Source organism: Petaurus breviceps, unplaced genomic scaffold (genome assembly GCF_028583685.1).
Source record: "Petaurus breviceps papuanus isolate PSGF00001 unplaced genomic scaffold, PetGlider_PUasm1.0 139, whole genome shotgun sequence".
NCBI lineage: Eukaryota > Metazoa > Chordata > Mammalia > Diprotodontia > Petauridae > Petaurus > Petaurus breviceps.
Window position 1 is genome coordinate 6,824,278 of NW_027185697.1, and position 15,762 is coordinate 6,840,039.

Sequence of the window (15,762 nt, forward strand, 5' to 3'; positions counted from 1 at the left end):
GATAGATAGATAGATAGATAGATAGATAGATAGATAGATAGATAGATGGATAGATGGATAGATGGATGGATGGATGGATGGATGGATGGATGGATGGATGGATGGAGAGAGAGATAGAGAGATAGATAATAGAGATATGCATACTACATTGGGGGACTACTGCCACTTTATTCTATTAATATCATGCTCATTTCTTCCAATTTTTTAAACTTAGAAATATAATAGAATTGAAGTCACTTAGTCTTATACATAAGCAAGAATCATGTACAAGCAAGGGAATATCGAGTACCATAAAGCCTTGAGGAGGGTGGGGATCTATCTGCTGATAGAGGACATTGTTGTTGTTACAGAAGCCCTGGGACTTTATTGCTGGTTGAGAAGCCCTGAAAAGGGATTTTCTTGTTGTCTGTTCACAGAAGTCCTGGAGGAGGGCTTTACTAATGTTTTCAGAGGTCCTGGGATTATACTGACGATTTGTGTTGATTTCCCAGAACTTATTTGTGGGTCTATGTTGATTTCACAGGCAAAATGTCAATTTATGATAGTGCCAACAATGTGTATGAATGTTATTGCCGCTCTGTTAAGCTTTGTCTTCCCAGAAACAGAAACTATGAAGAATTTGAAGTATACCAGACACTGTGAGCTTCAATATGAAATGGGAGCTGGATGAGGAACTGTATGAGTAGCTGGGCAAGTTGCTGAGAGTTGTGTGCCTGTGAATCCAGGTGACAGTTGGCTAGATCCAGGGAGCTGAACCCATGAGAGAAGAATGATGGAATTCCAGAGCCAGCCTTGAGCCAAGATGAAAAGATCTCTCCTTGGATATTTAGTGCTGACTGACAAGATCACGATTTACTGTGGTCTAGGGGTGGGAGAACTTTGTCCTCTTTACCTTGTACCCCTTAAGGATGATTAGAAACTAATCTTCAATCCAGAAGAAAGAAAACTTTTTGACTGAGAGATTAAGACAATGTGATCTAGACCTTTGGACTTTTTGTCCCTTAAGGAGCAAGGATGATTGGGTTAATGACTTACTGAATGTATCTTTTGTTTAAAACTACATGGACACTTTAAGTGAAAATTATGTGGCCACTTTGGGGATAAGTTGTTATGTTATATCATTGTGAATGCTGTACTTTGGTTTCTGTGAATGTTTTGCTTTAGTTTACTGATGAATAAATATCAAGTTTACTATACTATGTGATCAGAATCTTAGAGCTATTCACAGAAGCAATCTTCTGGAAAGCTGCTCATGCTTGCCTTTACAGACAGTCAGTGCATTTTTGGATAGCTCTAACTATTAGGAAAGTCCCCCCCGCCGCCCCCCACACACACACACCTTAAATACAATCTGTGGTTTTATCTTGATAATTTTCACCTAATGTGCCTAGTTCTGCAATCTTAGGTCAAAGAGGAAAAAAACAAATTAATCAGAAATCCATATATTAGGTTGTTTTTTAGAATATTTGAATGCAATTAGCATGTCCCCTCTTAAGTTTTTTTTTCCCCCTCCAAGATGAATATAATTGGGAAATAACAAATTTTCTTATTACTAGATTTAGAATCCAGAATATTTTGAATCAAATCCCACCTAAGATATTTACTAGTTATGTGATCTTGGGTAAGACATTCTTTCTTTGCCTCAGTTTCCTTACCTTTAAAATGAAAGGGTTGGACTCCACCTCTTACAGGCTTCCTTCTAGGTTTTAGTAACAACAGGTACTGTTTATATAGAACCTCAAGGTTTGTAGAGTACTTTATATATCCTTTGAGAGTACATTTCTGAGGTACTTTGTAATCTTGGAGCACTAGGTAATGCTACTGTTACAGCTGTGCTTGTGGTAACCATAGTCACTTTATCTAAAGTACTCCGCAGAGCAGCACTGTTAGTTGGTGCTATTCTCTCTCCTATTTTATAGATGCATAAAGTCAGGTGAAAGAGATTAACTGACTTGCTTAAGGTCATATAGTAAATATCCAAGGCAAGATTCCACCCCAAGTCTTCCCTATTCAGAAAGACCAGCTCTAGCCTCCAGCATGCACACATCCCATGCCACCTGGAATCTATTATCTAAATGAGGCATAGTGATACACCTGCCTTCTTTAGGCAGAAAAGTAGGAAGACTACAGGGTCAGAATGGTGCATACTCCATTTAACAAAAATAGCATTTTCAAAAAGCTTTGCACAACCGCTATTGTTTATTGTTATAAGAAACAAGTTTTTGACTGTGTGTATTTGGGGGACTGGTATATCAGAAAATGACTGAGATTTAAAAAAAAATGAAAGGAACTAGAATGTCATTTCTTCAAATTGTGCCTAGAAGACCAAATCTGGAAAATATTATAGAAATAATTTCAAATCTAGGTTCAAGTACTAGTTATCTATGTAATGCTGGAAAAATCACTTAACCTTTCTATGCCAGTTTCCTCAACTTTAAAATAACAACACCTATCTTGAAAGGTTATTGTGCAGATCAAATGAGATCATAGTTGTTAAAAATAAATAAATAAATCTATTTCATTTGGTGCCTGTCATATAACAAGTTTTACATAAATGCTTATTCTCCTCTCTTCCCCCAAATTCCTGGAAAGAAGCAATGTCAAATGTAAGGCAAAAAAAGTTGATGAATCTTGGCAGAAAAAAATATGAGAATATGTAACCCTAAGTACGGAGAGTTCACAGATCAAATGGTCTGATTTAGGTATGAAATAATGCTGTGCTAATGTTGTCAATTCCTGGCAGCTGCAAACTCTGATCACAAATTAAAGAATAAAAAGAGGAAAATACATATCTAAGCTACATTGGCATGGGATAGGCTTAGGAACAGGATAAAGGCACCAAGTCTGGACGACACTCAAAAGTGGGCAGTCCCTTGGTGTAAAGTCAGAGTTGAGAGCTTTGAAAATATTTGCTGCCATACTTCAGCTAGATAGATGTTTGTCTCAGGATTTCTAAGACTTCTTCAGAGGAATCAGAAGTGGGATTAGTGGGTGCCATTTAGCTATCTCCTCTGAAATCCCAAATATACAGACTGAATAATACCATGCTTGGCACTGCTTCCCAAGACATCCTTATTCTCTTCCAAAAGTATGTGTTCCCCATTCATGAAAAGAGAATCCTTTTTTTAAACCCAGGTTGTATTAAATCCATCTAAGCCAGTCCAGCTGTCTTCTCTACTGATTTGATCCCCTGACTGTTTAGGTGACACTTTATAAAATATTTTACTAAAATCCAGTTAGAATGCATCTATTTTCTCTTGAATTACTTACATCCTAAACTGTCTCTGAGAAACATCTCTGTTTTCTAACTGGGAACATTTGTATAAAGTAGGGTATAGAAACTGGGAAGACTCCATGCTTCAAAAGAATCACAGAAAAAAGGAGAGGTCATTGAAAGACAGAAAAGAAAATAAGTATTTTTATGAGCTAAATTTCCCACCTCTAAAATTTATGAGTATGATTTTCACATTCTGAAGCCATTCTCAATGAATATATGAAAAGGAAACATAGATTTTGACAAATGCAATGTAAAGGCACATGGTGGGTGTACCTGGAAGGCAAGATAATAATTGTGTGGGAGTAGCATTATTAAGTATCCTATCTGAGAAATACATGGCACGAAAAGGAACTGGGCATCGTACGTAGTCAGAAGTTGACATAGTTGATGAATAGTACATGTAGTGGGTTCTCTGAGTTGTATTTACAGGATGGGTGGTCATCTCTTCAGACAAATGATCACTATCTGAGTTCAGACTCTTATCACCCTATACCTGGACTGGTATCCCCACTTCTAGTCTCTCCTGTTTCAAATTCAACCTTTATATGAAGCTCCAACAGTCTTTCCAAGTTACAAATATGGCTACACCCATTGATCAACAACCTTAGATAAAGGACTTTTTTTTTTCATCTATAATGAAATATACAACCATTAGCCTAGAATAAACCATTTTCTATAGTCTGGATTATACCAACCTTTGTAGCCTTGTTTCATATTGCTCCTTCTGGTTTGTTTTCTTTATACTCCAGACAAACTGGGCCATCTCTAAGTTCCAGCTAGTATGATAATACCCATGAATATCTATCTTTCTTATCTGTCCTTCTTCAGCATCCTTTTCTCTAAGAATCCCAGTCAAGAGCTACTACCTTCATGCATTTTTTCCTGATGTGCCCCTACCCCAGCCAAAGCTTCCTCTTCCTCCTTCAATCTACTTTACAAAATCACTTGAAACTTAGTATCATAGTTAGTTATGGCCACATCTTATACCTTCCCATACCCACTCTAATTAGGCCAGCTGGCATGAAAGACAGGAGATATATGGTTATTTATTTTTGTTTTCTTTTCTCTATGATGCTCAGATTATAACATAGAAGAAACTTAAGAAATATTTGTTGTATGGAATCATCTTTGATATTTAACAACTATAAAAATAGGTAGCATACATATTTCCAGAAGAATTAGATAAGATTCAGAGACACAGACAGTCATTAATAAAATACCTAGAAAATATCAGAGACAGAACTTGAAATAAGATCATTAGGTTTAGAGCTGAAAAGAAGCTCAGAGGTCCTCTGAGCAGCTAGGAGGCAAAGTGGGAGCATTCGACTTAGAGTCAGGGAGACCTGAATTCAAATTCTGTCTAAAAAAAACCATTTTACCCATGGCAGAGAACCTATGGGCTCAAGGCCACATGGGGGCCTTTAGGTCCTCCAGTGGGGCCCTTTTACTGAATCCAGACTTCATAGAACAAATCCCTTTAGCTGCCTCAGCTTACTCCACTGTAAAATGGGGATAATAGAACATGCTATTGTTGCTGTGAAGATCAAATGAGATGACAAATGCAAAGTTCTTTGCAAACCTTAGAGCACACTGTAAATGCTAGATTTTATTACTCTTGGTGCTGCTATTATTATCTAGTGTGGCCTTCAGTTTTTATATGTGGGGAAATGAAGAACCTAAAAAGTGAAGCAAAAAGGCCCGAGTAATAACAGGGAGTAAATAAATGGCTCATCTGGGATTTATGCTTCCACGTCCTTTTACTCAAAACCCAATGCCCTTTCCATCTCATCTTAACTAAAAATATCAGGTCTGCTGTTAGTGACTATTCCACGCATTGATGTCTTGTCACCACCAGGAATTCCACATCTTCTCAATGCATAGGGTCATGTCTTGTTCTTTGGATACTCTACAATATTAATCTAGAACTCAGTCCATCCCCTCATGGGAAACAAATGAAAGCAAGACATGGTTAAGAGCAACTGTCCTCAGCTCTGCTCAGGAAGGGCCCCCCTCAGTCTAGCTTCTATACAGAGACATGTTTGAATCATAAAGGAATCCATGCTACATTAATGAATAATATAAGCCCTGGCTGAATATTTCCTTCTCACCAAATAACAGACCAACTCCTTAGCAGACTGGGTATGTGATTTTAAACAGTCTAATTTTATAATCAAATCCATCCCCTCCCACCCCTGCTTCTTCCATTCATCTTTGTCACAAGCTGTTCTACTCATTTCCCAAAGAGCAGAAACATTTGCAGTGGGCTAATGGGGATTTTTATTATTAATAATAATAGGAATAACAAAAAACAGTAATAATGGCTGACATTTTAATAGCACATCAATGTTCGCAAAACATTTTGCTTACATTAATTCATTTGCTCTTCACAAAAACCCCGTGAGGCAGGCGCTATCAATATCCCCATTTTACAGAAAAGGAAATTGAAGCAGGTAAGTTGTGACTTGTCCAAGTTCACAAATCTAATGAGAGTTTGAGGCAGGTTTCAAATTCAAGTCTTCCTAAGGCCAAGTTCACCACATAGTTCTGCGATGTTGGTCAAGAGCCGGACCACCCAAGGACTGAAGGAACTTCTGAAGCCTCTCCACAAAGCTGCATTTATAAGGATTCATGTCACAAGGCAAAGGCTATTTTTGCTGAGCATCTTTATAGAGATGGCCCGAACATACTCTTTCCCCACTCATAGATTCTATATAGCAAGGGGTCTGAGATTTAAAGGTCAATGAGGTTTCTCCTCTCAGGTATTTAGGTACTTAGCTGATGTTAAATGTGTTTTGAATCCAAGATGGTGGCAGTGACAAATGGGGAGGGAGATCTTGCCATATTAATCAAGTATGTTAGGACCACACTTCCACTTTGTATACATCAGAACACCTGAAAGTTTGGCATGAAGGTGAAGAAAGAGTGAAATGATGTATTTCAAGAGGTCAGAGGAATATCCTTTCATTGTTGTTATTTTGTGTTGTTTGTTTGTTTTGTTTTTACTTGGAAGATGTCCAGAAAAGGAAGATTTGATTTCAAAGTCTGTAGAAACTCAACTGTGAAATGGAAAATGAAAAAGTTGACTCTCTCTTTGTTCAAGCATTTGTGGGTATGTGTGTGTATGTGTAAGTGTGGTATGCATGTAGATGTGAATGTATAGATATATATGCATATATACACATTGTATTGTGTGCACACATGCACACATGTACATACATATACAATACATGTGTACACATGTGGACATTGCATAGATGTACACATTCACACATACATATGTACATGCATACATATATTTCTAGTGTGTATGCATCTTCTCTAATGTGGGCACACCACACTGAGTGGTCCAGTGCCAGTTTCTTCTGTATCACAACACAATCAATTCCAAAATTCTTAAGAGACATGCATATGTGTGTTTGTGTATGTGTATATGTGTGTGTACGTATATATGTGGGTGCATGTTTATGTATATGTGTATGTGTATGTGTGTATGTATATATACACATGTATTGTATGTGTAGGTATATATGTATGTACATGTATATGTGCATGCACATGCATGTTGTATGTGTATGTATATCCATATGCATATTGCATGTGTATGTATGTGAATGTGTATATGAATATGGATATGTATACATGCTTATGTATGTGTTTATATATGCCTCATCATTGCTACCATAGAAACCATCAGTTCTTGCAGCTTCAATGTTTTCCTTGAAATACTCAAACATTTTTTTTTATAAAACATTGACCAAACATTGTATCTGGGGTAGCTCCCAGGCTATCCTCCGCTACAAGCAGCAAAGATGTCTTGTCCCTTTATTTCAGAGTCGGGGACTGAAATGTTAAGTTCTTGGTTTGCTATCTTCTTAGGGGAAGTTGAGATCTACTGTTTGTCCCCACATATCAAAGGTAGATGCTGCCATGAAATATCCCTTTTGAGGGCCACCTTGAAATGGCAGGAGTGGGACAGTGAGGAGATCAGTGACCAGATTGGCCTGTCTCTGGTGCCTTTATGAAATCCACCAAACCCAGTGATTCAGCAGGCAACCCCTGACACCAGTCGTGGCTGCCTGACAAATTCAGACACTTGCATATTCCTAGCTCATGAATGCAATTTACTGTTCCCTGTCACACTGATTAACCTTGCATTATTCACAGCCCCCTTTTCAAAGAAGGGGTAAGTTTCTTTTTTTTAAGAAGGAAGAAATTTTGAAAGCTAAATATGGAACTTCATGTCGCCTTAAGAATAGATTGCCCTTTTTAAGTTCCTGTCTCACTTTAATTCAATAGTTTTCTTTTTTTTTGCCACCGGGATGAGTGACCTATAAAATCTCAGTGTGGGAATTGCCATTTTCAGAAAAGCTATATACTTATATGTATTTGACAACATATTTTCCTTTGAGTAAAAAAAAAATCCAATGGTGTCATCTGTAATTTACAATTTATTTGGAATGCCCCTTATTGAGGGACTGGAATTCATTATGTTTACTACAGTTTGATAAAAACAAGCACCATGATCACTGATAGTACAAAGACCAAGAAGGAAGTCAAGGTGAGGAGGGGCAAGTGCCTCCCTACTCTAGTAGTTAGACAGTTCTAATAAAGTTAGCTCTACTCAATGAAATAGAAAAAGTGTAGACACCAGATGCCTCAACTTTAACACGGCAGAATCTAAGAGCAGAAACATTTAATAATCACCAAAGAACATACTGAATCCCATTGCCCTGCCCAGATTTCAAAAGTGAGGGGATTGAAAATGATTTTCCAGATCAATTAAAAATTCAATTCACGCAATATTTATTAAGCTTCTATTGCATGCAAGGATAGAAAGGATATTGATGAGAAAAACTGAGTCCTTGAGGACACAATAATAAAATCATAAACCTCCTAGCCTCCAAGGAACCTACATTGCATTGGGAGGTCACATTATGAACTCAAAGAAGTCAAGTATAAGATAAATTGAAAACAGAGGGGGCACTAAGTTAGGGGAAGAAGGAAAGGTTTTATAAGATAGGTGGCACATGAGTAAAGGCAAGGATTCCAGGAGGAAGATATAAGAACGGATTGGCATCTAAGCCTAAAGCATACTTGTGCAAATGTATAGTGGTAGGTGATGAAATTGTAAATTTCAAAAAAAAAAAAAAAAAAAAAAAGCTAAAATTCAGTTTGGCCAGAATATAGAAACAGGGAATGAGGAGTTATAGGAAATCACATTGGAAAGGTCGATGGACACTAAATTGTAGAGACTTATAAATGGCAGGATAAGAAGTTACCTTTTTATCTAACTACTAATGGGAAGTGGAACTGGAGAATTTTGAGCGGGGAAGGACAATCACCAGAAATAATAACTTTTACCAGATGAGAGAATGAGTAAGAACTGTGAAGTATATAGCTGATTGGTACAGTACATCGAGTATTTGAACATGGAATCAAGCAGACCTAAGTTTTAATTCCATTATGGATATTTACTAGTTCTGTGACCCCTGGCAAATCAATTAACTTCTATTAGCCTCCATTTCCTCATTGGTAAAATGGAGATAATAGCATCTTTCTCCCACAAGGCCGTTTTGGGGATCAAATGAGATAACATTAGCAAAACATTCCATAAGCCTTAAAGCACTATACAAATGTTAGCTATTATTGCTGTTGTTAATACAATTGACCTCCAAGACTGATTTTGTGGAGATAAACCTCTTTGGGGGGAAGGAGCAATTTGCTGCCCTACAGGGATGGTCTTGTATTTATCTAGAGAAGATTTTTGCTAAATAAAGAAGGAGAGGCAGAACATAGCAGAAGGTGAGGAGGTAGAAGCAGCAAGTTGTTAGGTGAATGGAAAGTGTGGTTAACTTGCCCATGCTAAAAAGTGCAGTTACAGGCTCCCCTTGGCTGTTGAATTTTAAATGACAGTTAGTGGTTTGTGAAAACAGAAGCATGAATAGCAAAAGGAAATGAAATCCACACGCTGTCACCTGTTCTAATACCTGTTTAATCAGCAAACAAGTGTAAGAACCTTTCTTATCTTTATCTCCCCCTCCCCAACCTATCCATTTGAAAGGTTGGAAAGCCATAGTGGGAAAGAAAATAAGGAAGGAGAATTGAACTACAGCAGAGAGAAGAGAATCCATGGTAAACCACTGTCTTCTTGTAACACAGGGCCAAGCTTCCCAGGTGGTCCTGGTTGCTATTGTGGAGGGGAGAGAAAAGAGATTGGGTACATAAGTAGCAGTCTTTGCAAGCAGGCATCAGAAAAGCTTTTTGGGAGGGCAAACCTCATATTTGCCAGAGGAGCAGAGATCACAGTGCATTGGATTGATGCACTCTAGTCTTCCTGATTTTGGTATACTGGGTTTTGGAGAGGTGAGATGGAATCAATCAGGGTGGGAGAAAAAGAGACAAGAAACTGCAGTGGCCAGGATGTATTAATGTCCTCTATTACATTTACTAAGGGAGGCTAAGATGACGTACCCTGTGATACCTTTGAAGAAGCCATTTACCACCTGGGCTATAACTAAAGACTGGTAGTAGGGGCAAATACAGAGGGAATGGGGAGATTTCATGCTGGGACACAGTGGTAACATACTCTGGGGAGGAACCCTAAAACTCAAAGTATTCTAACCCCATGGTATTATAGCAAAAGACCCCTGGGCCCAGTCCTGGTATGGGGTGTGAGTGACACAGAAAGACATTATCTCAGAAAATCAACAAGGTGCTCCTGGGGAAAATGCCATGAGCAAATGGCCCAGAATGGTGCTGGGACAGGAGTTATTCTTTGATGGGAGGAACTTGGACTGTTTTTGTTGCTGTTTACCCATTGCCTTGCCAAGGGCTTCTTAAACTTTTTCCACTCACAACTCCTTCAGTGTTTCTTAAACAGTGGGTCCTGATGGGGTCACGACTTACAGTTTAAGAAGTGCTGGCTAGCCCAATGTCTTGCATGCAGCAGGCAAACTCAACTCAATTCAATTTAGTTTACCTGGGATGCCACAGAAAGGGGAATGAATATGTATTAGGAGTGTGTGTGTGTTGGGCGGCTATAACACCTGATAGCTTCCTATGTTTACTAATTATCATTGTTAACCAGATACTAATCTTAGTGGTTTCTCTCTACTAAAGTACAAATCCCTGTATCCTAGGGCTAACCCCAAGTTATGACTTTGCTCATTACATTTTTCAGTAATTATGTTGTAAAAGACGGGAAAGCCTCAGGTTGTAGACCTGAAGTCTAATCACTCTAGGTTCTGAGTTAAAGTGAGACATACCATAATCAATTACATAAATTATCAATGGGAAGCTGATGGGATAACTTATTTTTGACAACCCCCTCAAGATCTTGTCCAAAGACCAAAAGAAAAGGCTGCCAGAAACTATGCTTAATGGTCAGGTAATAGGACTAATGTGAGTTTCACCATCTTTCTTTTAGTTTGTGGTAGACAAGAGCAAGGAAGAAGAGATGGGAAAAGATCTTAGACAAGTCTTACCCTAAAGTCAATGTATAAGCAAGGGTCATCATATATTCTGGGGGGAAATTTTCATCTTTTTCCTACCTTCTCATCTGTTGGAAAATCAGAAGTATGATAATTGTCACAAAGAAATCCTACCAAATGTCCCTTTCTTTCAGAAGTATGAGATACCTCTTCTGTCTCTTTCCCTGACTTTCCCTCCCCAATCCCAGCTAAAAAAATCACTTTATATAATATACACGTAAACCTTCCCACCTAGTTCTTACCTCAGCACTTAAACTTACAAGAGCTATTATCCTCTCTCTCTCTCTCTCTCTCTCTCTCTCTCTCTCTCTCTCTCTCTCTCTCTCTCTCTCTCTCTCTCTTTTGCTTTTGACACCTTTGACAATGAATGTGGTGAATCTTAAGGATTACTCCTCAGAATCATGTTTTTTAATAATTGAAGAGAACACTAAGTTCCAGTTACAGTTTAATGAAAATAAAGATGTAACTTTTTCTTCATCTAAGTACATGGTTTTCCTAAAATCTATCCACAGAAATCTTGGGCAGTCTGTGGGACCCCAGTTTAAGAATCTCTGATATAAATCTGTACTGCTTAGCTGTTGTGTTATTTTATCCCATGACCTACAGCAGGGTTGGGGATTAGGTAGGCAGATACTTGCTGTGGAGTTGCCTTAAATAGGGTCCTTTGGTTACCTCAATAATTGAATCCGCTTACTTAGCAACAACTCACATTACCCATATTATCCCAAATTTACCTCCACAGTGAAAAGTCACATAGTGAGGTTTAGGATTAATTTGTTTTCCCTTTTTTATAAGTACGTTCCTTTTAAACATCTATTCCCTCTGCACATTAAAAACTATTTGAATACAAACTTCTGAAATCCATTGGGCATCAGCACTGTTCTGCAGGTAGAGAAAAAAGTCTAAAAAGCTGTCCAGACAATAGTGCTCTGACTTTGCATCTTTAGGATTCTAACGTTTCTGGGCTGTATCAATCCTGAATCGGGTTTAAAGGTCATTTTAGGCTAAGTGAAGGGTAGCATGATAAACAGGGTTAACAGAATTTGAATTGAGTGATGAATTTTAGAAGGAAGAGAGATGAGCATGTCCCTCACCCCTACTTTCAATATACATTGTAAATCCAATCTCTAGGTCAAGAATACAAATGGAAGAGCATCATGGGAAAAACTGGAAGCTCCACCCACCCACTTCCAATCTGAATATGCCAAGGAATGTGGGGAAACCATCTTAAATATACTTTCTCTTCCACACATGTCTTAAAATTGACTTAAACTGATTCCAAATATTCTGTGGCACGTGGGGAAACCTTTCCTTATAGTTTAGATTGCACAATCATCAAACTGATTCTGTGAATTTAGATGGGACGGTTTCTTCCATGGCTGTAAATGCCTGTCCTGTCTATCATAATTCTCTAATACTGTAGTAATCCTGGAATGTGAGGTGCCCACTATGCTACTTTCTTCAGAATGCCACCCCATGCTAGTTATGCTATTCCCTTCCATAGTCCCTATTTCTAGTTTATTTCCTTAAAAACCTTCAAGTTGCATATTGGCTCAGTGATTTGTGTTAACTATGCATACATTATATGTGGAGAGAAATATAAACACCCAACAGGCAAGGAGCCCTATTCTATGTCTGAATTAAGAATGGCCACTTTTTTATTCACAATAGGCTTAAATTCTTTACATAGCACACAACACCCAGCCCAAGTGTACTTAAAAGAGCAGACAAATCTAATGTACTCCCGTGCAAAATAAATACTTAGCCATTATCTCCCCTTTGTCCACTAGCTCCTCTCTGAAAGCCACTGAGGGGGGCTGTGTATTAGTAAAAATCTCCAATCCAAATTGACAATGTTTATGTAGGCATTTTTCTCAGTTTGGTGACTTAGATGATGTCTACAATCCTCATTGACAATGTTTAGAACATTAAGATGAAAATGCTATTGGATGCCCTTGGGTTTATATCTTTATTTTCAAGATTTACCACAAAATGAACTGTCCTGCATTAGCATCATCACAACCAAATATTTTGCTATCATTTATCTACATTTATCACCAATACATTCTTATTATCTCCTTAAACTAATGACTACTCTACATTGTACTTAGAAAAGACTAGAAACATGTGGAGTGGAAATTTTATGCCACTTATTTGAGTCTCAAAAAAAAGTGTTTTTCTTTCCTTTTCCAAAGAAATAAATTTGTATATGCACAGTGAACAGAATTTGATCTTGTCCACTTTGGTGATTTAATATTAAAGCTCCTTCTACATTAACTGAAAGTGAGGTAATGTTTCCAAAGTATGGATCAATCCAATCTCCCCTGATATGGCCTTATACATTGAAATGAAGTTGGCAATATAAGAGAATTCCAAAGTCCCTCATCTCTGCAACAATCTAAGGTCCTTACTGCATCAAGTCAAAACATTTTCATGCCACTACATTCTGTAAATATTGATCTCGAAACCGCATTCTGCCTATATTAATCTGAAAACTTCATTCCTCAAAATCAGTCCTACTTTTACTCAGGTACTTGGAGGAAAAAGGCAGAAACACTCTCTGTTTCCCTCCAACACACATGCACATGCACACGCACACATATACATATAACTTAAACAGATATAGTTTCACCTTAGGGCAAATACATAAGTGAAAATTCTAGTTTCTTCTTTACAAAAGATTATTTCCTCATAGATAAGAAATCATTGACTCTTCAGAGAGTTTGAATTAAAGATTCTGTTTCCTAGAGGAGGAGACCAGCTCTCATTTTTAACATATACACAATTTTGAAATTAAGCTACTATTATAATAAATAGCCCTTTTGTGAGAAGTCTACGGAATCAGAAAGAGGAATGGACACATATATCAATCTGTTTAACTTTTTTAAGAATAGCCTTTGCAGACCTAAACCAATACTCTGATGCAGGAAGGTAACTTATTTGATATTAATTCATGCCCTATGACTTGTCACAGAAGAATGCTTTTGTTGACTTGGCAGGAATGTCACTATTTCTCCTTAAGCATTATGCCCAGTCTGAATTCTATCCTTTCCCATATTTTTTTTTCTCTCCTTGACTTAGGAGTAGGAGAAACCATAGTGACATTAGAAACTTGTTGGGGGTAATGAGAGTAGTATCGGTATAGTACAAAGATTTGCGAACTCTTAAGAATGAGAACTTGTGAAGGCAGAGCTCAGAGTAACCCTGGAGCCTGCTCTCAGAGACATGAGATAGCCACATACTTTGCTATTTCAGTCACCACTCTCCTGTACCATGAAGGGAGGAGAGTCTCAACTTCCCCTTTCATTTATTTTCTTAGCCCACTGAAGTTAGATACTGAAGCCTGAAAGACCTAGCAACTTGACGCAGTGAGCTCCATCAGCCTAAGCTGGCAACCACTATAACACCAAGTCAGAGGACTCAATCCCAATTCAGTGCCTCTCAAAGCCATCTAAATAGTCCTGTGCTATAACACTGTAGCCTATAACCTTATCATTTTCTCTCTAGATATGTGAGCACCATCTTTAAATGACTGTATTTCATGGCTATTGTGTACAGCATGAGACTACTAGATTGAGAAAACGTGAATCATTTCAGTTATACACATCAAGTTATACCATATTTGAAGCCCTCTTGAGAAGAATGACATCTAGACATATACCAGAGTTATTATAAATCACAAAAGGCCCCAAATACCCAAACCTTACATTTCTTTTAATTATTAAAATAAATGTTGATTCTTTCAAAGATAAATAGAAAAAGAAACTCCAATCATTCTAAACAATATCGACTTTGAAAAAATTTGTATTTTTTGTAACAATGATCTAGTATACCCAGGTATTAAGTGCAATTACCTATGATGAATATTCAAGCCTACAATTTTCCAAATTTCACTGACCAGAGTCACAAGGAGATGATTAAATCAAATGCACTAAAGTTGAATCCAACTTCTACTAAGATTTTACTACCCAACACATTTAGAAGCACAATCAATACGTCAAACTCTCCAAAGCTCTTCCTTGTTTTTCTAATAGTTTGCACTATATGGTAATATGAGCTTTTGGTGTATCCTATTTTTCTGATTGTTTTGCTCTTACTTTACACTTTAAGACACTTTAAGAAGTTCCATAAGACTGCCACCAAAAAAAATAGATCCATGAAGAAAAGAAATATCAAAACAGATGACTTACATTATTCATGTATTCACTGAGCAGATCCTGGAGGGCCTGTCGGACTGCATTACACTCTGCTACGATTCTCTCCCGACGGTCATCACGAGTACAAGAAGAATCTGCCATCAGCGCTGCACCGCTGATAATGCTCTCCAGCCTTTCTTCTAGAGATGGTCTGAATCGAGCCTCACTGAAGGTCATGGGGTCTAAAATGATCTTGTTCTGAAAAAATAAAACTGAAATGAGTAGAGGAAAAAAGACTGCCTTCATATCTTGGATTTCAGGGAATAAAATAGGGGCTTCCATTAAATAGGATAATTTTTGGCAAGTGAATTTGTGACTATCTCTGGATTTTAGAAAACTAAAAGAGAGAACATCAACATTTTTGAAACCTCGTGCCTAAAGTACATATCTACATAACCAAATATACATATTAGTTTTGAAAACACGTTATTGGCAAAATCTCTATTGACAGATGAGCTTCCACATGAGAAAGTAACACTGAAAACACATTAAAATTTTTCTAAAGTGGTTGATTAAAAAACATGTTTATTTGATAATTCTATACATCTTTTAGAAATTAAGATGATGAACCAACAAAGAAACTTTAAACTGGAGGTAACTAACAGACTGATATAATAATTCTTAATCCTTTTTAAGGTTTAATTTACAACATGGCAATCTCATTTATATGTATGCCCCATAAGAAATTGTACACATTAATTTATGTGTATCTCATATACAGATGCTGGTTTCCAAGTTTTTGTTCTTCTGATTCTCTCTCTCTCTCTCTCTCTCTCTCTCTCTCTCTCTCTCTCTCTCT

At 37.5% G+C, this 15,762-nt stretch overlaps 1 protein-coding gene across 3 annotated transcripts in view; it reads right to left on the bottom strand.

The window, feature by feature from the left end:
- Window positions 1–15,762, bottom strand: part of CTNNA2 (catenin alpha 2) — a 1,588,763-nt gene that overhangs the window by 944,197 nt on the left and 628,804 nt on the right. For all 3 annotated transcript variants that reach the window (XM_069065925.1, XM_069065916.1, XM_069065933.1), the window contains exon 7: window positions 14,958–15,161. In XM_069065925.1, the coding sequence (XP_068922026.1) occupies window positions 14,958–15,161 (204 nt within the window). The remainder of the gene's footprint in view (window positions 1–14,957; window positions 15,162–15,762) is intronic.